General features: G+C 35.1%; 1 protein-coding gene across 6 annotated transcripts in view; it reads left to right on the top strand.

Moving 5' to 3' along the window:
* ARAP2 (ArfGAP with RhoGAP domain, ankyrin repeat and PH domain 2) overlaps positions 1 to 25,322 on the top strand; it is a 116,962-nt gene that overhangs the window by 36,063 nt on the left and 55,577 nt on the right. For all 6 annotated transcript variants that reach the window (XR_015772707.1, XM_088056695.1, XM_088056694.1 and 3 more), the window contains 4 exons: positions 20,518 to 20,633; positions 21,790 to 21,989; positions 22,745 to 22,830; positions 23,497 to 23,679. Coding sequence is in view for 5 of the 6 variants with exons in the window: in XM_088056695.1 (XP_087912821.1) it covers positions 20,518 to 20,633; positions 21,790 to 21,989; positions 22,745 to 22,830; positions 23,497 to 23,679 (585 nt within the window). In the remaining variant the exon portion in view is untranslated. The remainder of the gene's footprint in view (positions 1 to 20,517; positions 20,634 to 21,789; positions 21,990 to 22,744; positions 22,831 to 23,496; positions 23,680 to 25,322) is intronic.

Below are 25,322 nucleotides of genomic sequence, written 5' to 3'. Positions count from 1 at the left end.
ATGATGAATGAGAGGGAAATATTTTTATAAAAAAAAGTATCTATTAAGAACAGTCAAAAGTGTTTAACAATGGAAGGTTACCAAAGAAGAACAGTTAAATGAAGTCCTGAAGATGAGTAGTAATGGTTGGTTGTCATGCTAAAGCATCATGAGAAGTTCTTTTTAATGTATATAGATTCTTTGGTGTGTCATCATGATTATATTTGTGAATATGATGAGTACAAGGTGATGGAAACAGCAATATGAGAGAAAATTGGGGTGAGGAGTTGAATGCAAGTAGAGCAGAAAGGAAAATACTTACAAGTTTTGAGATCTAGTGAGGAACCCTGAGAAAAGCAACTGAGTTCTGAAAAGGAAGCTAGGGAAAATGATAGAGGAGTAAAGGCAACAAAAGGAAGTAGGAGGAGGAAGAAGAAGACCATTCAGATGGCTGATAGAGGGTGAGAGGAGAGAGAGGTGCCTGGTATGTATGGTGTGTGGCAGTGGAAGGAGGAATTATTGAGAATGAGAAAACAAGAATCACAATTCTTGTAATTGTGTTTCTCTTGTTCCCCATTCTCATCCCACACCCTCAGCTCTCTTGCCCCAAGGACATGTGTGCTTTTCGAGATTTTATGATGAAAAACTGTTGCTTGTAATAAGTGGGAAACTCTAAAGAAACTGCGATGTACTTGATTGCTAGTGCAGACCATGATCTAACATGGTTACAAACATACAATTGAGCTTGTCCTGGAGTGCCTTAAATAGGCGAAGGTAAGAGAAAATCAAAAGAACATTTGCTCTTTATTTTTTGATTCATTCCAGTTTTGCTCTTCCTTCATAAGAATACAAATCTGTAGCAAATTTTAAACAAGCAAAAACGGAATAACACAAAAATATACCAAATACGTTGGAGGGGGAAAGACTAATATGAGGAAGTGTTTTAAGGCAAAATATATGATCCCTTGTAGTGGAATCAAATGATCCAGCCTCTTTTAAAAATAGTTGTTTGCATCAAGCTGTAGCTGGGATGATAGATTAAGGTCATATCCCTAATTTTCTAGCGGTTCCTTGTAAGAAACTCGTTCCAATTTTCCACACTCAAAAGCATTGCAATGATCAATTGCTGTGCATGGCATAAGAAACAACTGAACAGGAAATAACTTGAATTGTTTAAGAAACCTTTAAATCTTGTGGTTTTGCTTGTTGTAATGCATAATCAATGATCACAAGAAACCATGTTGAGTAGGGAAAAGGTTTGTTGTTTTTATGACAATTGCTTCTTCAGTTTTAAACTAACTGCACCCCTAATTCAAAAAAGATTAAAAAATGGATTTAAAATAATATGCTGCTAAAGTGGCTCAATCAGAGAAGAAAAATATGTCAATGACCACTTTTACAGGGAAGAGCTGCATTTTATATTCAAAAATAATTTTGTGTGATGTTGTTCTAGGTTGTGGAAAATGTTACAGAACACAGAGAAGGGCATAAACAGGACTTCTATTAAAAAAAAAAAAAAAAAAAGTGTTAACTTCTGTGTGCAGCTAAACTTTGAGGGCTTTTTCCTGTTCATTTGTTTTTATGCTAAGATCTTGTTGAGATGAAAGTGCACCTAAAGCAGTCATGAAACATGGTAAAGAGCATAATGCTTCCACAATGATAAAAAGCTTCCTGATTAATCTGATTTGTTGTAAAGTTGTCAGTTTTTCAGTAATGCTCTGTCAAGCTTTGTGGATGACTAACATATATATAGCCAGCTACCTTAATCGCTTAAAAATTAACAGTGAAGAAAAGTGGTATTTGTTTGAATATCATGAGCATTTGCATAGTGGCAGAGCACATGCATAAGAACTTGAAGAAGGTTTCAGGTCTACTTGCCATAAGGCTGTAACACTCTTAATGCAATGTTGGGGAAATCCATTTACTTCTAAAAGTACTGGAATTTCCCAAGACCATTGTCCATCATCATATATGTTGCTTGTTTTTAAGAACTACTAGTTTGGCTTCAAATCCCGTGGTAAAATAATGTGTTGGATCAAAAGCCCTAAATATAGGGACCAGAACATTGTTATGGGAACTTCCTTTTATAACTGAAGACTGGGGTTTCATTTATCTTTTTATTTTAAATCACATGAAAAAGTTATTTCTGCATTCAATTAATCTGAAAGGTTGTACGATCAGCATATATGTATGTGTATGTATACACACTTAAATAACAAAGTATTCTTTTTTTTGCGTGTGCAATGGGAAGATTTGAGGTTACAATGAAAAGGAAAGTATTTTTCAAGAGCACTTAGATCTCTCTTCTTTCAATAGCTCAACATATTGTAGAATTAAATGCAGCTAGAACACTATTTGACTTCTGTTTAATTGTAAACTTACTAGTCAGCTTTCATAGGAAACATGCTGAAAAAGTGGTCGGTAGCTTTGGTTTGCTTTTTCCCTTTAAATTGAAGGCAATGTAAAACACATTTTCCCCATTCCTCTGTTATTTCTATACATTTGCTACATTCAGTTTAGTTTACTGATTACTTTTTTTCCTCAGCCTTTTTTTCTTATACTTTATTTCAGATTTTAAACTAATTAGCATAGCTAAAATACTAATACTTACGTAAAGTTACATGGCCGTTAAAACAGCGAAGACCAGAGCATTTCTGAAGCAGTGTAGATAACATATCTTCACAGAAATACTTGTTCCACAAACATAGGTACAAATGTATGTTAAGATCATCATAGTATCATCATAGGATGGCTTGGGTTGGAAGAGACCTCAAAGGTCATCTGGCTCCAACTTCCCTGCCATGGACAGGGATGCCACCCTCTAGACCAGGTTGCTCAAAGACGCGACCAACCAACCCAGCCTTGAAGGCTTCCAGGGATGGAGTATGCACAGCTTCTCTGGGCAACCTAGGGCCTCACCATTTTAAAAATAAAAAGTTTATTTCTAATATCTGATATAAACTTACTCTCAATTTGGATCCATTCCCCCTTGTTCTGTAAGTAGGTGCTATTGTAAGAAGTCCCTCTCCATCCTTCTTATGTGCTCCCTTTAGGTACTGAAAGTCTGTACTTAGGGTCACCCTAGAGTCTTCTCTTCTTCAGGGTGAACAAACTCAGTTCTTTCAGCCTTTCCTCATAGGAGAGGTGCTCCATCCCTCTGACCAACGCGGGGGCTCTCCTCTAACAGGTCTCTGCCCTTCCTGTGCTGGGACCCCAGAGCTGATGCAGCCCTGCAGGTGGGGTCTCAGCAGAGCAGAGCAGAGGGACAGAATCCCCTCCCTGGCCCTGCTGCCCACGGTGCTCTGGATGCAGCCCAGGACACGTTTGGCTCTCTGGGCTGTGAGTACCCATGGCTGGGTCATGTCCAACCTCTCAACCAGCAGCGTCACCAAGTCCCCCTCAGCAGGCCTGCTCTGGATCTGTTCATCCCCCAGCCTGTGTTGATGCTGGGGCTTGTCCTGACCCAGATGTAGCACACTGCACTTGATCTCATTAAACCTCATAAGGTGTCAGCTTACCAAGTTGGTCCAAGCCCCTCTGGATGCCATCCTGTCTCTTGAGAATTTCAACTGCACCACTCGATGTCATCCTCAAACTTGCTGAGGGTGTATGTGATCCCTTCATCTGTGTCATTAATGAAGATCTTAAGTAACACTGCTCCCAATACAGACCCCTGAGGGGCACCACTTGTCACTAATGTCCAGTGGGTGTCTGGTCCATTGACCACTACCCTCTCGATGTGACTTTCCAACCAATTCCTTATCCACTGAACAGTCCACTCATCAAATTTGGGTCTCTGAAATTTAGAGAAGAGATGTTGTGGGGGTCTTTGTCAAAGGCTTTACAGACGTTCGGAAAAATGACACCTGTGACTCTTCCCTTGTCCACTGATGTAGTCATTCTATGATACCAGGCCACTAGGTTACTTAGGCAAGACTTTCCCTTGATGAAGGCAAGTGGGTCTTTCTCAAATCTGAATCTTCTCATCTGTTTTCACCAGACTTCCATGATAGTATATGTGTATTCCTTGTCATAGTTAGTTAAAAATACTGTTATATACTATTGCAAATTTTTATTTAGTATATAGCTATTGTTACTAATTTGCCAGGTTTGAAATCCATTACAACTCAATTAAGTAGGTGTGGTTTCTGAATTCAGTCTATACTACCTGTGGCAGAGCTCAGACAAATAATGTCAAAAAAGGATATTTTTCTCTTTTAGTACATTGCCTATGTGATAAAAATCTAACTTGTATGGATATCCTTCTGTGCAATGTAACAGGGTTATTCTTTTGTCCAATCTGAAGGGGAAAAGCAATATTGTGAAGACTAGGATTTGCCTAATCTATGACAAGTATCATCAGATGAGCACTGGCAGTCACTTTATGATGATTAAATTTTTCTCCTTGTTTGCAAAACTAAATAAAATCAGTGTTCACCAGCAGGAGACCAAAGAATATGTCTGCAATTCATTAATGTGCCTTGTAGCTGTAATGTTTAGGACTCCAAGCACTTAAAAGAAAGTGATTGATCATAATGCATTTAGCTTGCAGTGGCAGTCCTGATCATGCATTTCCTAATGCACAATGTTCATAAAACAGTTTTGGCATTCATGGATTTCTGCAGTTACTTAGTGGTGATTTTCAAGAATGGGTGGTCTTACTTCAGTCTCTGTTGGAGTTCATCAGAGTAAGGACCTTTGCAATTTTTTGAAAATACCAGAATTGGTAGTACCTCCTCCCTTTTTTCTTCTTCATTCTTTTTCAGCTTCCACGCCTTCTTTTACAAATGCTTTATTCAACAATAGACATTTGGTCCAAAACTTTTCTTTTCTGCACAGTGTGGGCAGTAAATGGGAAGAGTGGCTTTGATGGCAGCACAGAGAGAGCAGGTTGGAGTTACTATAGGACTACCAAAATAATTAATCCATTGGAGTTTTCATTAGTTATGCAAAGATGAATGGTTTAAAATAAGAATTATAGAGATGATCCTTAAAATAATAAGATCTTTAATATCATTGTAGCTCAAGTGACATTTTAATATTTTTGGGCCATAAATATTTTTTTTCTTCGTCTGTGCTGGTTTCTTTACATCATTTGGAGCAGTATGCTTTTGTTCAGATAATAAACATTTTTTCTCTACTTCACTATCTTATATCTACAAATTTTATTCTAAATAAATGAACCATCCTTATAGCAAAAGGAAGAGAATTTATGATTTACAGCTTGGTATGAGTGTGGGGAATACACCAGTGTGCTTTCTCAGCAATAATTTCTGTCTCTAGTTAATAAATTGCTAGGCCAACAAATTTGAACTTAATCAACTCAAACTAAATTCTTACTACATGAAACATTTCAACATCATGGTTATTAAATTAAATTCTCCCTCTTAATATTTTGCATACAAAGTAACATTTTTAGGGGTGCCATGTTTAAATCTCATTCATTAAAAATTAGTATCTTATTGATACTTCCAGAAAACTTCACTCAAAAGTTACTTCCATCACAGCATGTGGGTCAGGACCCCCCAGAGATCCATAAGAATGAATGATTGATTGATTAATTGATTGATATCTAATGCTTTTAAAGAAACAGATGAAAAATCTTACATGCACTGAGGAGCAGAAAAAATCAAGTTTTATTACCTTCACTTAGGTTGTCAAAACACTTGGCTGTGGGCATCCAGAGAACCATTTGAACAGACTTGGACCATGGTTGAAAGAAAAGTATATTTAGGAAAATATATGGAAAGTTACGACTCAGGAAATAAATGTAGAAATAATCTTGCTTGTATTGTGATTCATGCCTAGTGTTGTACATTAGTATGTTTTGAGCATTTCAAGTCACTTTATTTGTTTTGCCTTGTTTTTCTTGGTTCTTTTTTTCCTCTTGGTAGACCTTTTTATTGTACTTCTGTAGCATTTTCAATAAAATTACTTTGAAAAAAAGAAGCTTTGCCAAATAATGCAATGGGTGAAGAGTGTTTTACTCACGGAGATAAACATTTTCATTGTTGACTTCGCCTGTCCTTTTGGGGATTCTGGTATGCAATACTTCATTATTACATTAAATAGATTATATCTCCATTTCTTGTTTAAGGTCAGACTATTAAAAAAATAGTACAAAAAACTCCTGCTGCTGTCTGTGGATATGATTCTGTTTCAGTTTTTGCAAAATAGGTTTCTATGCAGGCAGGCAGAGAGGAGTCTATATCCACTATACTTCATTTGCCCACATTTACCCTTGTCTGTGGTTTAAGACCAATATGCAGACCTGTGTTAGAAATACATGGTTGAGGTTTTAAAATGGTTTGAAGCAGAGTGGCTGCACTGGTATAATAAATATGGTTTTGTGTCCTGCTTCCTGGTTCACAATCAGCCTGTCTGGCACTTATTTGAGAGACTCTGCAGGATGTTGTATGTATGATGCTTTTTCCAGCCAAGGGCTGTTATTCCTTGCCATGGGGTTATAAAGAAGTTCAAAGGCAGATAAAATGACAGCAGTCAGCAACAGCAGCTCAGTTCCTGCAACACAGGAGTAATTGCATCCCATTATTACAATTGGCTCTCCCTTCTTTCCCCTGAAGGAACTGAGCAGCTGCCAGTTTACTGGGCTGCAAGAAAACTGATGAGACAGGAGATGGGGGTCATAACAAAAGTTGAGGAACTGATCAAGGCAAAATTCATTAGTCCTGAGTAGCTGTAAGTGAAGAGAAGGAGACAGTGCTGTGACTGGTCATCACCGATGCCCATGTGGGAGATGGATTCTGACTTCCAGGTTGGTTTGACCTTGCACTTCTTTTTTTTTTTTTTTCACAAAGAGAGGCAAGGGCAATTCTATAATCTTTCCTCTTATTTTGTAGCAAACAAACCAGCCACACAGCAGAGGGCAGGAACCTCTTCATGGGACTTACCTAGAAAGGGTTTATTTCAGCCTGAATAAGTGCATCAGTTGGTTTTTTGTGTGTACTGCAACTGAAAAAAGGAATGATCTACAACTTGTTTGGTTTTATTTAACAACAATGTGCAGTTAGATGATCCTTAGGTACTTATGGTAAATACATGCAATTAACCATGTGAAACTTGTGTGTCTTTATTGGTGTTTTCAGCAATAAATGCTAATGTAGAAATGACACTGTTGCATGTAGGAATGAAAGGGTTATGTCTACATAACCTGTGTTTGAGTCTGTTTCTCCATCCATCTCTCACTGGTGTGTTATGGGGTATCAGAAACATATTTCTTAATGTATGCAAGTGGAGATGTAGAGGAATTTTACAGGGAGAGGAAAAAGTAAAGGTTAATAGAGAGCACTGTAGATACAAAAACCAGAGGATGTTATCACAGTTCTGTGTGATACTCTGGTGCTGTTCAGGTCTTCTAATTGTGCAGGTCTTCTATCCTCACACCTAAATTTCATTCTTCTGTACTGCACGTAGATCTATTTTAAAATGAACTTGAAGGGACATGTGCAGATTTTGTTGTAGCTGCTTGTCTTTCTAAATAGAAAAGTTAAAGATGCATTGTGTTTTCAGTATTTATGGGGCCGTATAAGGAAAGCTGTTTCTTATAGGATTTGTACATAGATACCTGGGGTGAATTTCCATCTCTTTGAATGTCACTTGGAGCTTTGCCATTCATGTCGATTGCCAGTTTTTCATTTTAGCGCAGTATTTTGTTTCATTCCTGAATTCTTCTTCATCCTGGTTTCTTAAATGACACGTTCATGCTGAGAAAATAACCTTCTTGTAACTTCAGTGTGTTTCCAGATTGCAGCTGCCCCTTCATACTAATATAGAAGGGTTTTTTGGTAGATTTCCTGTTCTTAAAAACCATTGTAGCATGTTCCAACCCTCCCCACCCACAAATGGTACAAAATGCTGCTGCTGGGTTTCTGAATATCCTAAATTGAAGTGATTTTGTAATTCTAGTTCTATTTTTACTGTTTGTGAGACTCTCCTTTATGTTATCTTGATCGAGTCATTGCAATTTTGATGCAACTTGTGTGTGATGAGATGCATCTGCATAGTTTGAGTTATGAGCCAGTAGAATTTTTTAATCACTGTGCTTCCCCCTGACATGAAGTGAGTTCAGTTTGCTCATCCTGTCTAGGTCAGGATGCCAGGATGCCTTTAAATCAGTGCTTCCCTGTTTCCTTTGGTCACTTTCCATGAATAAATTGCCACTACAGGTGCTGCTCTTCACTAATCACTGATTTGTAAGGTATCTTGACTAATCTGAACATAGCAATATGTGTTTCAGAAATTATTACTTTCTTTATTATACATGATTTTGAAGGCTGTTCTAGCACAACATTCAGGAAAGAAAGAAGTTGCAATCTAGACCTGTTGCCCCTACCCAAGAATATGCTCTGTGGCATAACTTAACATTGCTGTTGACAGGTTTTGTTTTTTCAGTTTCTCATTAAATTCAGATGAGTGAGATTTATTTCTTGCTTGTCAGGGTTTGGGCATGAGTGAGATACTCGAGAAGTGAAAAGAATGTACTAGACATGTGGAATCAGTATGCTGCAAAGGAGCCATGTATCTGTAGCTTATTGTGGGTCCTAGTAGACCTTCCTGTATTGTTCAGTGGGTGACAACAGGAAGCTTAATGAAACAAGCAGAAGATAATGTGTAAATGGAGATAATTTGTTAAAGATCTAATTTTTAGTGTTCTTTCTATTAACTTGCTGTCTAGATAGTAACACAGAGTATAAAGGTTATTTGAAAGATGTATGTGGAGGGCTTTTTTTTAAGGATTTTGGTTTGTTTCTAACTTCTAATCTGTTGAAGTACACTTTTTTAGAGTATGGTTGCTCCATATTTTTAAAGATAATTTGTCCTTCTCTGTTAGGCATTAGTCATTGCTCCTCATTAACAGAAAAATAATTTCATTGAAATCTTGAATTTATTTTTACGTAAGGTGCTTCTAGCTCATAATTTGTGATGGGAAGCGATATTCATTAAAAAATTAGATTGCATTCATTATGATGAAGGCATTTTGTTTGTTTGGCAGGGTATATTAATTCTACACACAGTCCTGAAACATGAGTATTGTGCAGATATTTTAGAGCTGGGTCCTTCTTTAGCTGTAAACTAAAGGTCCTTCTTTAGTTGCCCATCTTAGCTTTGATTATTGTAAAATCAAAATTTAAAAGAATTAATCACTAAAATCAGATGACAACAGCTTTTACAGGGACTCAAAATAAAACTTATTTACAGTGGGTTTACTAGGAATTCATTAATCTCTCTATTTAATATTGTAACCACTTCACTGTTTAAGTATGGAGAAGTAGATTTCTTGTTTGTAAACTGTATTGATTCTTTAAACTCTCTTTTATATATTTACTTTTATACTAACTGGTTTTTTTTTATGTGAAATCACTACTTTCATGGCATGAAGCCTAGGCAAGTATGGAAATGAATAGCTGCTTAGCAGTAGCTGTATGTGTGTCCATAAGTGATTCTGCTTTACAAAAATTCAAAACAGTTTCTCTGCATTTATCTGCTATTTTCATCTTTGTTTGTCACATAGAGAGAAATTAGTATGAGTGAATCTAAAGCCAGCAGAAGAAAATGCTTTCTTTATTAACAAAAATAAAGAAACTTGTCCTTCAAATCAAACAAACAAAACCCCAAACCCAACCCACTCTATTTGTGGCTGAACTAAATGTAAGGAGGATGTCTTCCCAGGAGAGATAATGCAGAAATGACTGAGTGAGTTAGGGAAGATTCGGCTGATGAAAAGCTGCGGTGCAGAGTTGCTGTTGTCAAGGCATCAGCCCTCTCTTGGTCCAGGCACAAAAAAATGTATGGCAAAACTGTTGGTGCTGCTGTCCCTTCACTGTTTTAGAATAAGTATTACAGAAGTGGGAATGATTCACAAATCATAAATTGCTCTTCTCAGGTTTCTGTTTCTAGACATTGGTGGGAGGTCTGTGCTTTACACTGGCTTCTAGAAAAGCTCTGAACCTCCATGAAGTCTGACACTTTCTTCAAAGTTAATGAATATGTGTGCACACTAAAAATTTAGATCTTCTACTAAATATTTATTTATGTATTTCACAAGAAAAAAAACATCATCTTCTTGGTTCAGGTAGTCCAAAAATTCATGAATTTAAAATTTTAAGCAAATCTGAAATTTTACAGCATTTGATGTTTCTTTCCTGCAAAGGTGAACATTTATTAGATAGATGAGAGTTTATAGTGTCAGACAGAAAGTTTTTTGCTTTTTTTGAGGGTCTGTAATCTCCTTAGCTTATTTTTTCCTTTAAAATTTAAGATCATAATGTCAACTGTTAAAGTGAAACATTTTTCTTCATGGCTCTCTAAGAAGAAGGTGTCTAAAGAGTGCCAAGCTGGAAAAAGTAGTTAGCACAGTCCACAGCTCTCCATATTTCATGTAATTCATTTATTTATTCTTACAAGGTATGTGTGTGTGTGTTTTGTTGCAATATACACCATCTCAGAAGAGTAATTCAGTTTGATAGGATCAGAAATCTAAACTGTTCATTTTATCCATATCAGCTGGAAAATCCCATAGGGATCCAGTTATGATAAAGTGGGGTATGTTTTGAATATATTCAGATAGCCATAAGTACATTTCTTTTAAGATGAGAAAATGTCTCTAATAATTAGTCCTATTTGTATGTACTTCAAAAGCAGTTGAAACTTTTTCTAAAATTAATTTCCCTTTGTAAATATTTTGTGTTGTGCGGATTACTTGGAAATTAGGTTTGTGAGTAAAAAAAAAAAGGCTTTGGAAAACTTTCTCCATCAGGAAATGGTATTTTTACTTGTGGTTATTGAAGTATTATGAATTATGTTACTTGTAAAATATCACATCATAGAATTAAATTTCAGTTTATTAAAGAAGGAGGTAGTAAATAAAATGAGAAGTCTTCACATTTACTGTGAGGGCCATTTGTCTTAGCACCTTACTATTTGTAGTCAGTAAGTAAAAGCACTGTGCTTGGTCAATAATACTTTATTGTCAATATTGTATTTGTTTATCTCCATGGGCAAATCGTGGAGGAAAGCAGACACTGTTATTTGGAGGATTTCTTGGTTCATTAGGGGGATTTTGCCTGTGGAGATGTCATAACAGTTTTCTCTCTTGTCTAGTGACAACTGTACTAAAAGGCCTGTGAAAAGATTTGGCATTTTTGCCTGACAACTGTTGTAGATTTTAAGGTATTACAAAAATGTTCACAATCTGTCCATCCTGTAGGAGTTCATACACTTTTTTACCAGTTTTTCTGGGTTATGAATACATAACAACTTTTGGTGTGTATGTAAAGCTTTGGCAAGAGGATTATAAAGATCTGAATTCATAAAATTATATCTATATGTGGTATCCTAAAATCCACTGGTCCTTCTGGTCTCCAGAGAACAGTCTTGCTTAATCTAAGAAGGTTTCAGTTTGTGAAGCACTTCCAAAGAAGAATCCAGGTGGCTACTGAAAATTGTAATAAAAATGGTCTTGCATGAACAGGAGTTGCTCTGGATGCTTATTGCAGGAAAGTGTTTAAAATGCTGTGTGAATTTGAGATGGTGACTATAGGGACAGCTATTTCTGCTAAATGAGAAAAAATAAAGTTGGAAGGGCTCTGTCCTGCAGTGACTCCCTAAACCAGGACAGGCTCATACACTAAAAGTGAGGAAAATGGAGGCGTTTCTATGTAATTTTGGAATTTGCATATATTAAACTGGTATCCCTTTGGGACAAAAAAGATGTGAATTGAGTATCAAGAAATGGGCTCTGAAACGGAGTGAGTTTCTGTGTGTCAGAGGCTGTGCATCTTAAGGAACATGATTGCCTTTTCAAATATGAGACAATGTTATGAATAGCTGTTGGAATAAAAGTAAGGTGAAAGCCTTGAATATAGGCTGTACTTGCTCCTGACAGGCTTTGACTTTTATTTGCACGTTTATTTAGCTGTACCATCTTTATGTCCTCTCATGATTTTTCATGAAGCAGCAAAAGTAAAAATCATAGCCCAGGCAGCTGCAGTGGCTTCAGCCCCTGTACTAATAAGATGCTGATTTCTGAACAAGCTTCATGGTGCAGAGAAGCCCTGCTGGAAGGGAGTTACTGTAATTGTTCAAATTGGACCTTTACCTACACTTATCTTTCGTGTGTGTGGTGGGGGAGTAGGGAACACAAAACAGAAAGCAGGTTTGCCTCTCTTGCTTGGTATCTGTAAGGGTATTTGGGAAGGTAGCAAAGAAGGTTTTGTATGCAGTATCACCAGCTTCCTTTAGATGCTTGTCTTGTGTGCCTCAGATGTAAGACTTTTTCTTTCCTAGTATGTTAAGTGACAAGAAAAAGAAAGCATGTGACTGAAGAATGGAATATGGTCTGAATTACACCTTCTGTCATTCAGAAAGATGAGCTCTGAAGTGTAGAATAGTTGAAGAATTCAGGTCCTTCAGTGTATTTCTAAAGCAGGAATGCAAATGACTATGGTACCCTTAAGTCAAGAAATCTACTTTCCACTAATAACTTCAAACTGCTTTGTGCTAAAATGTACATCTTTATGTAGAATTCAGGTTCTTACATTGATGCAACAACTTGTACATGTTTCTGAAGTACATAATTTCCATACATACAAATTATTTGTAGTGGCAAGGCATGGTTGCAGCATGGATTGTTTTTTCCCTTTCCCTTTTAGCATGTTTCAGCACAAGCGAGAAACTTGTAAATATTTGGTTTGAAGAAAAGAAATGATCTTTTCTCTACTCTTTGTTGTCTTCTTCTCTCTTTGTTTTTTATGATGAAGAAATAGAAGCTTTTAATTTATATGTTTATGTGTTTGTGGCTGTTTGCTTTGAATATCCCCTTCCAGACTGCATCATCTTGTCTCAATTCACTCTGACCATACAGTAAAACCTTATCTAACGGGACTGGGCAGTACAGAAGTGCAGAAATGCAGACTCTTGAGTTCTCTGTTCTGATCTACTTTCCTTAAATCTTGCTAAGACCTGAAGATTCATTGGCTGCTGTTATGTTGAAATTGATTGAAGTCAGGGATCTGTCTGCTCCTGTGTTATGTAAATCTATTTTTTTTGAAGAACTCAGCTAAAAACCCTTGATAACATTACCTCAATTACAGATTTGTGCACCCCTCTATCATGGGAAATCTGGTCTTTTTTCTGAGACCTTAATTTCACCCGATTATAACATTGTGCAGTAGTTACTATATGCTATTTCCTTTCACAGGAACACTTACCTCTTTCACTGCATTGCCTATTTAGTAATTATTTGGTAATTTTAATTTCTTTTCATGACATAGCCCCTGCCTTTTTTATAGCACACTGTTGAAAAGTGCCTTACATTCAAATGATTACTTTACTGAAAAAGGAATACTCTTTGAGGAATAATGAGGAATTTATTTTTCATCAGTTCCTGTAAGGTAAAGGAACATGATTGTCCTCCATGTGACCACACAGTTCTAGAGAAACAGAATGAAGGATTCAAATATCCATATATTTTGCATTCTCTATTTTTCCAGTCTTTTATGGTTGTATGGGAGGGGATAGTTCTCTGTCAAACTATACCTGCTCAAAATTCTGCTTTCTTAGGTCTTGGCTGAAGTTCCAATTGCTCAGCAGTTCTGGAAATCAAACCCTAGAGCATAAAGTCAGATAGTAGGAAATGAAAAATGTGCAGTGAAATGACTATGCTAAGGCTTTGATTTACACTGAGTAGAAACTGGAAAAGGCAAACATAAGAGCTAACTCTCCAGTACAGTATCCAGTCACTTTAATTATGTGATCATCCTCATATTTTTTTGTATTTTGCAGTCAGTAAAGGAAGGGAGCTTTCATCTTCATGTGTCCTAGATCCATCCCATACAACAAGCATGGGTCTGATGGTGCATAATCAAGTGATATAAAATTGTATTGATATTGCAGAATATATACACATATCTGCTGAAGTGAGGATTCTGAATTGCTCCTGTAGTAAGTGAATAGAAAGCTCTGTAACTTAAATGAGAAGTAACATCTAAGATTGTAACTACCTTAGAGTGTTTGTCAGGAATGCATTTTTTAAAGTAATCTCTTAGTTATAACCACTTCTTATGTATTGGCTTTCATCATAGAGCCATCTCAAAGTACAGGTTATTACATTTCTTAATAAAATAATGATGTGGAATAATACAGAGGGATGTACTCCAGCAGTATATGAAAAATACTCAACTGCAGCTTTTACATGGCACTTTAACCCAAGCTTACTACATGGCACTGACCAGAGCTAGTCTAAATGGTTCTTCTTGCCTTTTGTTGTCTGCCTTCTTTGAAACCTCCAAAATTTTGGCCGCCAGGTTGTCATTATAATTTTTCTTCAAAAACAGCGTGAATCATTTCCAAGTGGTTCTCTAATGGGGGAAAGAATTCTGCTTAGTTAGGTGAGGAACTTAAAACTGATGATGTGACTACCTCATGTATCAAAACAGCTGAGTACCTTGCTACTGAGTTAACATGCACAGACAACTGGAATTCTATCATCTCACTCATCAGGGCTTGAGTTAGCAACCTTCATGTTCTTTTAACATTATTTTTTGAGTGTGTAATTATATACTGTATGCTTCACTGTGGTTTTATTTTGGGACCTCATTAGAAGACTGTAAGACACAGTACATATGTGGTGGTTTGTATTACAATCCACAATATGTTAACTATCACTGGAAATCTATATTAAAAGGTTTTGGGCTGTGATGAGGGATGTAGAGAAGCCTGATTAAAAATAACTGAGGGTGCTAAGTTCAGTACCTGTAGAAAGAGAGGAAGTCAATGCAAACTTAATATCATATAAGCAATTCCCAAACTCTTAAATATGTAAAAAGGTCTTAATTTTTCATTAATATGGAAACCAGTTTTTTCCCATATTTCTGTTACAGAAATTAGCCCTCCTTAACAGCTGGAAAGGCTGAAGTATAATGCATCCAAATAATGAGGAGAGGAAAGAAACTATGAATGCTTCATCTGAATCATTCTAGTTACTGGCTTTTAGTCTTTCTGGAATAATTTGGTTGTTTGGAGGGAATCAAACGCCATGGGGTAAGAATGATGGAAAAGGCTAAATCATGCTAAATTGTTAAGGGAGTTTTCAGATCTTGCAGGAATAGTGTAATTGTCAGAAACTTTGTGGTAACTTCCCCAAGGTAAATCTAAAGAGCTGTTGTGAATTAAATGGAGAATTCAAGGAGCCATGTAATGTCCTACTTGGAGCTGTGATCTGAGATACGATAATTAAAGGTCAAGAACTTTCTGTGGATGGGTTGGAGGACAAGAGTAGTTTTAGAAATACGAATAGTCTTTTTATAAATTAGTGTTAGGGTGGTATGAAAGATGTTAAAAAGGAAACAAAAAAGTGTGCATTTGTAATTACGTGCATATACATTTGTGTGTGCAAATATATCTTTGTATGTAGTATAATGTTTTTTTTTGATCTCTTACCTCTTACCATCGTTAGAGCTTTATTTTTTATCTTTCTGTCTGTCTATCTGTCTATCTGTCTGTCTGTCTGTCTATCTTTCTGCATGAAAACACTTAAATGTTGCATATCCTCAAGATCAGAGAGCCAAAGTCAAAAAAAGCAAATGTGCCATGATCTCGTAATTCACAGGAAGGAAACTGATGTGCAGTGAGAATACTCAGTTGATGTAGAATTTCCAAAAGTGCTGTGTTTGCAGCATATATCGGTGCTATTTCTGTAATTCAGAGTTCTGTATTTTTTTTGCTTCTAAATATGCCACAAACATTCATTTATATATTCGTATTATATATACTTCTGTGTGTATATGCCTATGTGAGTATGTAGAAACATAGTCTCTTGAACTCATGTCAGCAATTTTCCTTTTTCGCTGCTGTTGCTGTTGTCCACTTAGTCCTCCACCAAAAAAGAAAGAGATAAAAATATGGATCGATATTTCTAATATGAAAGTAGTAGTTAGTTAACCTTTTATTTTCAATTATTTTTATGCAAAGAGTATGGGTGAAGTTATAATTGTGGCTGCATTTTTTGATTTCATTTCTCTGAGATGTTTTCCTGATGCAAGGATTTTTTTAAATAAGCTTAATACATTGGAGAGCTAATGTTAGATCCATGAAAGACAGTGCATCCAAAGACATGATAATAAATGCTGAAACAGTGAATGTTGAGGAACACAAGCAGCGTCTCTAGAACTCCTGTGTTCAGATGAATTTTGGTTTGACTAAACCAGTAAGAATGCCAGCCCTAGTGTTACTGGAACAAAACCAAGTGGAAGGGAAAAAATAGAAAGAAAAATATAATTTTTAGGTAGTTTTTTATTTTGTGGAGAACTAACTGAGAGTCACAAGGTTCAGTCTCTGGTTTATTTATGACTTGTATGCAGAAGGGTGCCCAAGTCTGTCTTTTTAAGACAACACAGTGAAAGTTAGGTGTCCAGCAGCTCTGAAAATTTCACTTGTTCAGATATAGTTGCATGATTTTATACATCCATACGTTAGTGTTCCTTAACCTTGGTGTTTATTTCTGTGTTTGTAAAACAGTGGTGGTATATTTAGAAAAGGTATGAGACTAATCTAATTTTGAATCTCCTTGAACTTCATCCAAAATAGCATTGAAGAAATGTTAGTAAAGCCTGTCACAAGGGACCTTTGCCTATGAAAAGATAATGCATAGTAGAGAAGGCAGTTTTGTACACTGAGAGACACTTTATAGATACATGTTAAAGGTACATTTAAATATAAAAGTTAAATAATTTCATGGTTTATATACAGATGACAGGTTTTCATAGGTTATGTCTTTTTCAGACAGGGGTGATAATGACAGCAACCCTCACACATTATAATCATTCACCCTTCAGGAAGGAGAAACAGCTAATCAGAAAGCCGGTACTCATCTTATTATTTTTAGCTTTCAGTTAACTGTGCTGTTTAGTGAATACTTTTAATCTATTATTATATCCGTAAAGAATTTTTCTGGGTTTTTTTTTTAAAGCTCTATTGTCAACTCATTTTTCAACCTTTCTTAGAATTCATGAAGATAGTATTAGTGTAACTACACACATTTAAGTCTTATCTATATTAAAAAAAAAAACAAAAAACCAAAAACCCCAATCCTCATATTTCTTAGTGCATTTTTGAATCTTAAAGTTTTCTTCCTTTGTCAGAAAGCCTAGCACAGTTCAATGTACCTGAAACAATGAGCTTTCAGTGGGTAGAAGCAAGACAATTCTTATTCTGAAAAGATACTGCTTGCTTTTGCTGTCGATATTTTTTGTATAGTTCTTGAATAGCCCTATTGTCCTTCTGTGCACTCAAAGCGAGTGAATTCATCTTTCAAAGTGGAGTATTTCTTTCTTCCCTGTACCAATTCCCACTTCTGTTTCTGAAGTAGAGAAGACTGCACTCCTGAAAGCATATAATTCTGAGCACTGAAAATTAGATTCCAGTGTACCTGTCACTCACAAAGCCAGGTTTATCCAAGTGTTGTGCAGTTACCTTAAGGAGTTTATTTGGACCATTATGGAAATAACTTCACTCTAATATACCAATGAAATTGCTTAATTTGCCACCATATTCTGTTCTGAAAAGTAAATTCTAATTTCTTAACATTTCTGACATTCCTCATACTGAAATTCAGTATTGTAAGTTCTCATGCCCTTGCTGAATGTAAAACAGAATGAGTTATTCTTTCTTTAGTGGGATTGTTCATACACTGGGCACGTGTGCAAATTTTGAATGTTTGGTGCTGCACCTGAAGGTAAAGACTTTCAAATTAATGCACTTTGTTTCTAGAGTGCTTTCTTGGTTCTGTGTTGTTGAACGTAGTACAACGAAGTGTGGTGTCTGTTTTCACAGACTAACGTGTGTGTGATCTTTGTGTGGCATGTTGCTTCCATGCAGCTTGCTCCATTTTTCTCCAAGGAAAGAAGATGCAACCAGCTGTTTGAAGGCATAAGAAAGAAACTGAAAGGAATATAGAATAAATATTTTTAAGAAGGAACATTATGGAATAAGTAGGTGAATGAATTTTAGTTAGCGTTTCTTTTATGTTATGTAATGAAATTTTCAGTTGTCAGGCAAAAAATGAAAAATTCTCAGTTTGCAGGTGGCACTATACATATACAAAAGGACCTCCTTTTTTCACAACCAGTATTTGGGAAATTTATGAAGTAAGATCCTGCAGAGACCTCAAAGCGTGTAGTTGTTGTTGGGCTTTTTAATTCTTTGAGGATGTATCTGTCAGTGGTTAGTGACTATAATTTTTTTTGCTGCATCTGTTTGTTTAGGGATTTTTAAGTGCTTAGATTGCTGGAAGCTTATTTGGGAAGATGAGCATGTAGCTTTTCTTATTTGCATTATTTTTATGACTGTCACCAGTATTAAGTGCCTAAAGGGAAGCTACTCTACAGGGGAACTTTTGATCTGGCTCAATAACGCAGTTATTATTTTTGTCATCTTTGTTAATAATTTACCTTCAGTGAACTTTAATCTGGACCTAAAAGTATATTGAACACCTTTTAACCATGGCTTCTGGTGGTTTTTCAGTTGTTATTTAATAAACAAAGAATGCATTGCACTGTTCAGGTTCAAGGATGGGCTTGTTTTGGTTATATTTTTTTTTTCCACTGATAGAAATTAAAGTTTTGTGGTTTTCTAGCCTCAGTATTTTTTTTTTTTTTTACCATTTCATACTCTTCTTTTTCTCACTGGTGATGTGAAGTTAAGAATACTTCTCTGCTACAGAGGATGCTGTCAAGTTCACACTCAAAAAGAGATTATTCTGCCCACTCTTTTCCCATAGAGGGTGAATTAGGGACTGTGTAGGCTTAATAGAACTCTCTTCTCTCTTCTGAGGCAGGTGTGTCAGTATGAAACCCCTTGATTTATAGGAAAATGGAATGGGGGCTGAAGATGAGGAGAGAAATAAAAATGTCTAGGTTACAGGATAAGAGGGTAGAAGAAAATTAGAAATATTTTAAATTTTTCTATTATTTTTTAATATTTTTTAAAATAAATGATATGAGGAGTGGCTAAGCCAAGTTAGTTATTGAAAAGCATCTACTTTTTATAAAGGTTTGTGTTGAAATCCACACTTAGTTTCCTGCTGTTACTGTCAAAGGTAATGGAATATAAAAAAACCCCAAAAATTCTTAATAAGAAGTCTGGCAAGGAAACATTAGCTAACTTATCTCACAGTATATTTAGTTAGTGGGCATTCTGTCATTCTAAAAATCTCACCTTGCAATGAACATTTTTATGCTTTTTGGGGCATTATTCTCCTCAGTGCCTTGTGTGATACAATAGATACTTCTGCATAGACACGCACATATATGTGTGTCAGATTTAGCCTTAGCAATCCTGGCTGAAATGTATTTTTATTTGCTCATACCTGCAACAGGGAAATAAAATGAAAAGATTGTTGTGGAGTATTTTCTCCATGTAGGCTTTAGTGCTCAGAAATTTGTGAGTCTTACAAAGAGAAACTTGTCAGGGATGCAGGTTGAAATATGTATTAAGTAGGAAAACAATTCTCTCTTCAGAGGCAGACAACTCTGAAGCTTTTACCCTTCAGTGCTTTTATTTTTATCAGTCTGTACCAACTGCTTGTTAAATGAGAGGTAACAGTGAACACGCAAATGGTAAGTTATGTGAATTCAGCTTTTTGCTCGGCTTTATTTACTGTTTTTAAGAAGAATGCTGATATTTCCAGGAATTAAACCTGTGGAAGTGACTGCCTTGAGATGAACATATAAATAAATTTAAAGAAGCAAATGCTGATGGTATTCCAAACAGATAAGAAAAAGCATATGAATTCATCTGTTTTTCCAAAATCCATACATTTGAGAGGCCCCCACAGGAGCTCAGTGTGAGCTCACATTTTATTTCCCAATTCTGTCAATACAAAAGTTATTTTTATTTTTAGTTCATTTTTCCTTGCAGTAGAAAAAAAACCCCACCAAACAATTTTGCTTGTTTTAAGGCAGAAATACTTTCTTATAACTGAGTCATAATTGACCTTCAGTGTATTTTAGCTGTTTTGTAGGATCTTTTTCAAGAACATAGTTCATGTCCTTGACACTTAATTCATGTATAAATCAGAAAGTTTAAGAAAGAATTTAGTACATATTTAGTTTGTTAAAACACTCAGTTTTAAAGCAAGAAAAACTACTGTCAGTGAGATGGATTTAGATGTATAAAGTTTATTTAGGCACTAAAGCATGATTTATGCTAGATCCTTCCTTAATTTTGCATTCACATTTTAATGCTATTGTTTAAAGTTTTTTTTTTTTTTGTTCTTTCCTTTATTAAGAATTTGAGCATGCATTTTTTTGCCTATCAACAATCAAGTAAGGTTGTTCTGGCAGCTGGAAACTTAGTGGTTGGACAAAATTTAGTGGAGGTTTGTTTGTCCATTAATAAATTAGAAGTGGCAAAGATGTCTATTACTGATCTTGTTTTTCTTGGACCATGATGAAATAATTCTTCTTTACATGTTTTATTCTGGAATGATAACCTCCTAAACTTGTCTTATCTTTTTCCTAGGACTTTAAGACAGGATTTGGTATCACTTTAATTCCTATGAATGTGGCAAATGTAAAACAATTGGATCGGGCTGCAAAGCAATCTTTTGAAATAATTACTCCTTATAAAAGCTTCAGGTAAGAACTTTATTATTTACTTTACAAAATAAGCAATTAACTAAGGCACTAAAGGCACTGGTTTCATACTGCAGTGGTGTACCTGCTTTGGATGAAAAGATAATGTTTTTCTTAGGGATGTTCAACAGCTTTTAGAAAAATGGGAGGATTTTCTTTGATTTGTTTAGTTGTGTGCTTCATTAGCTCCTGACTAGGCATATTATGCCCACAGGTCTGTACTTTTATGTAGCCTTCTTTGTTTGTTCTGTGCAAGGGCAAAAGGGAAAAAGAGAAATTAATTCCTCCACTTTCACAAATTGACTTCATCCTAAAGAATAATAAACTTCAATAGTAAAATAATGCTGCATCCATTTAGTATTACGCATTTTATTTCAAAGAAGCTTTCATGTGCTATCCCTTGTAGAAATTCTTGGTTGAAAGCAGTTCAAAGTTTCACTTAGGCTAATTGCTGAGATTTGTAATGATTTTTTAAGAAAATGAAAGTACATGCTAATAAAAGCCTTTTGTTAAGTGTTGTAGTGTTTCTTAAATGAAATGTTGCAATGGAGGAGAAAAAGAAATTTCTTTGTTCTCCTGGGCTTGTTAAATGTTAGCAAATACTTTAATTCTCAGTCACCTAGCAGGTAAATTAGTCTTGGTCAGCAATTTGAATCTGTTGCTAGTTGGTAGATTGCTAGTTCTTTGATTTTTTTTAAGATGTGACCATGTTGATGTTTCTTTTAAAAACATAAATTTAAATGAAAAGCAAGTATTTGTTTTTAGTGCTCAGGAATTTTTTTAATTCTCAGTCTTTAATTCTCATTTAATTTTCCATGTTTCCTTATGTAATTCTATGTTTTTTGTTAAAGTTCAGTCTTTAAGTTTGGTAATTACTAACATAAAAGGATTGAGATTAACTCAGGGATGTTACATGAATGTTACAAAAGCTATGTAGCTTATGCTAGTAGTGATTTTGTTGAAAGCAATGGTAAAACAGAGGGAGTTTCATTGACTAAAAATACAAAATAATACATTCCATCTTAGGATATATAGCTGTGTGGAGGAAGATTTTTGACTGTGATTTTGGGTGTAAATGTAATAAATAAGGAGACTACAGACCATGTTTAATTGGGCTTTAAAATAAAGATCAATAACACAGAAAAGTCAATTGTTTCAGCTTTACAGCAGAGTCAGAAAGAGAGAAACAAGACTGGATTGAAGCACTCCAGCAATCAATAGCAGAAACTCTATCTGATTATGAAGTAGCGGAGAAGATTTGGTTCAATGAGTCCAACAGGAGCTGCGCTGACTGTAAAGCTCCTAGTCCTGACTGGGCATCCATCAATCTCTGTGTTGTCATTTGTAAGAAGTGTGCAGGTAGAGTAATTAATGACAAGCTATGTGGGTTCTACAGAATGTCATATTTGCATATCTATGTCTGTCCTTGAATTGGAACTTTTTTTTAATTTTTTTTTTTTTTAAGTATTATCCTTGTGGAAGTTTTGAGAAACAAAATATGTGCATATCTGTTTTTTAATAACAAGGACATCCATATTCTGAAGCACTTCCACACCTAAATGACGTGTCTGGTGTGATTGAGTTCTCTCAGGTGAACCATCCTTCACAATTAGTGCAAATTAAGACACAATAACACTTCATGTGAAAGGAATGGGTTTTGGAAGGCTAGATGCCAAAGAATAACAATTTTTAGTGTATAAATTTTGGGTGTTAATTTTGTTACATCTGCACATATTTTACTGCCAGTAGGGATAGATTTTTAAGATAATATTCAAAATATAGTTCTGTCATGTTTTATATTGAAATATGTGCTTAAGTGGTAGATTCAAAGAACTAATTTGTAATTCTAGGCTTTCTTTCAAACCAGATTCTCCCAGAAATAGTCTACATGAGACAGCCTACTTTGTTTATCAATTACTATCAAATGAAACAAACTTTTTTTTTTAAAAAAAGAGGTGCATTTTTGGTGCTTATTTAATATTCAAATGTCAAACCCAACCTTTTTTAAAAATTGCAAGTAGAATAAATCTGACTTCATCACATTTTTTTGTTATCTCAGAAGAAGACAAACCCAGTTTAAGTGCCTTAGTTAAGTTATGCTCTTGGATTTTCAGGACAGCACAGATCTTTAGGACCCAGAGATTCAAAGGTCAGGAGTCTAAAAATGGATGCCAGCATTTGGAGCAATGAACTTATTGAGGTATGTTGTGATATTCTCTTTTTTCCATCTTGAAACCTACTGTATGAAAAGGAGTTTTTACTGCTTTACTCACAAGAAAACTGAACATATAACTGCTAAACAATATGGTGCTGTTACAGTAAACTTGATGTTTCTGTGCATCAGGTATTCTTTGTAATTCCAAATATTTATTTGTTTTGCTAATTAATTTCTCTTAGTATTTCTCCAAGTATCTAATATTTTGGGAGAAAAAGAGATGCAGTACTTTTGGAGAGTGTGCATGATGAAGAAAGGGGAAAAGAGAGGAAACTTGTCACTACCAGCTTAGCTGCTTGGGATGTTAAAAAAGTGTGGTCCTGCCAGAGAGGGTTGGAGCCGTCAGTGTTTTTTTAAAACACGTGCTACTCTTCTCTGAACTTTAACTAATATTTTCTAATATGTAATGAAGTGTTACAACTGATTAGCCCTGTAAAGCTTAACTGCTATTGATGGTAAATGATAACTGCAGGCTTTATTATTCATGTATAGATGACCATAGGCAGTGACTTGAGAGAGGCTTCTGTTTTCTGCAGGAAATTTTTTCTTTAATAACTTTCTTTTTCAACATTTAGCAGCTGAAAACTGTTTAGAGGCTGGTTTCATGTCCTTCATACTATTTTGCTAATTTATTCCCTGAATCTCATTTAGCTGTTTATTGTCATTGGAAATAAGAGGGCAAACAGTTTTTGGGCTGGAAATCTTCCTCCAGATGAAGAATTGCATATTGATGACCCAGCAGAGAAAAGGATTGCATTCATTACACAAAAATACAAAGAGGGAAAATTCAGGAAAACACCTTTTCACTACAAAACCAAGGAGCAGTTGAATAAGGTAGTATAGCACGGTTAAGCCTATACTGTGTGTTGGATTATATTGTATCTATGTGAAATTTCTTCTTAAACTTGTGAGAAATTAATTCAGCATCCTGACTGACATTCTCACACAGCTGAATAAGGGTTATTTAGGGGCCTTTGCCGAAGTCATTGCAGTAAACTACTTTATTTATTGTTTTTCCTGGTAGTTTGTTTGAAGAAGGTTATTGTAGTTCTTCCTATGTCTTCCTTAGCCATCAAAATATGGATCTTTATTTTAATTCAGCTGTAGTCTAGGCATGCAAATTTCCACTTTACTTCTTTAGATTACTTCTTTATTTTTTATTATATCCCACATGTCTGACATCTAACATTCAAATACAGTAGATGATTCATTGTTATCCATTGTGCAAATAGCTCATACACACTTATATAGTTGCTTGTAGCTTATTGGAAATGAAAAAACTAAAATTAATGATGGAAATGTGTGTTCTCTTCTTTTACAAAAATAAATTATTTAGAGTTGTAAAATAGAGAATATTAATTATCAATGTCTCTGTAAATTTTTATGTCCATTTGACTAAATGCTAAGATGTGATGGTTTGAGTCATGATTTTTCAGGGATAATGAATACAGAAGAGTTTTAATGCATTTTGCAATTTTAATGCATTCAATTACATGAGTCAAATTGTCTCAAAGGAGATGCAGAGATTGTGAAGTTTATTTTTTGTGGGGAAGGATATATATGTCAAATAATCATTTAAATACTGGGAAAAGTTATCAAATTCCCTGCAGAGACATGAAATTACCATGTAATAAGGCATTCATTTCCAAGTAATTCTAGAACTTTTACTGAACTGTCTTTGTTATCTTGTGCCTTCTGGATGCTTACATGTTTATTAGAACAGCTAAGTTTTATAGGAGTAGTCTTTCTTTTTTGAGTGACTTTTGCTTTAATAATTTAAGAAAAACTCAATCATTAACTAAATAACTTAAATAAATATTAAATCATAGAAATTTTAATGGAATAGGTTGGTGTAATTGTGTAGCTATTTTTGGTTTTAAGGTTTTGGACCAATCTTGTAAAAGAAAAAAGAAGTTTATCATGTTTTTCTTTGTGTATACAAAAAATAAAAGGAGAGTCATGTTTTAGGATGCAGTGAGATGTTGAAATTTCAAGGAAAATGAACAAGTATCAAGATACTTAATTTACTCTTAATAAAAAGAGTAAAAACATCTTAATATGTATTAATAATCCTAATATATCTTAATAATACATATTATAAAAAGAATAGTTTACCTTTTTGACTGACTGTGGTTTTTAAAAAAACTACCTAGGAATTTCAATATGTGCCCTAGGAACAGAGTTTAAGAATCCAGTCTCATCTCTTTGGTTGAACTTCTGAGGTCTGAAATAGTAAGAGTTTTTCTTTATTAGTTTGATGTAAATAAACAGCAAGTTTCCCCTCCAATTGTATTTATTCATGTTATCCTTCCCAAGTGAAATTTGTAAAAGCGACATTTTGCTGGGTTTGGATTGATATTTTGGGATATTTTTGTCGTTGTTGAATTTTTATAGATTCAGACCATACTTCATGATTTCTGATACTTATCAGTGTTTATGATCTAGCTATATTAGAGGTGAAAGGATTTGCATATACA

Source organism: Pseudopodoces humilis, chromosome 6, assembly GCF_049639895.1.
Source record: "Pseudopodoces humilis isolate 2021_Gansu_Grassland_sample_001 chromosome 6, ASM4963989v1, whole genome shotgun sequence".
NCBI classification, from domain to species: domain Eukaryota; kingdom Metazoa; phylum Chordata; class Aves; order Passeriformes; family Paridae; genus Pseudopodoces; species Pseudopodoces humilis.
The sequence above is the reverse complement of the archived record's forward strand: the minus strand, read 5'-3'. Positions and strand labels throughout refer to the sequence as shown.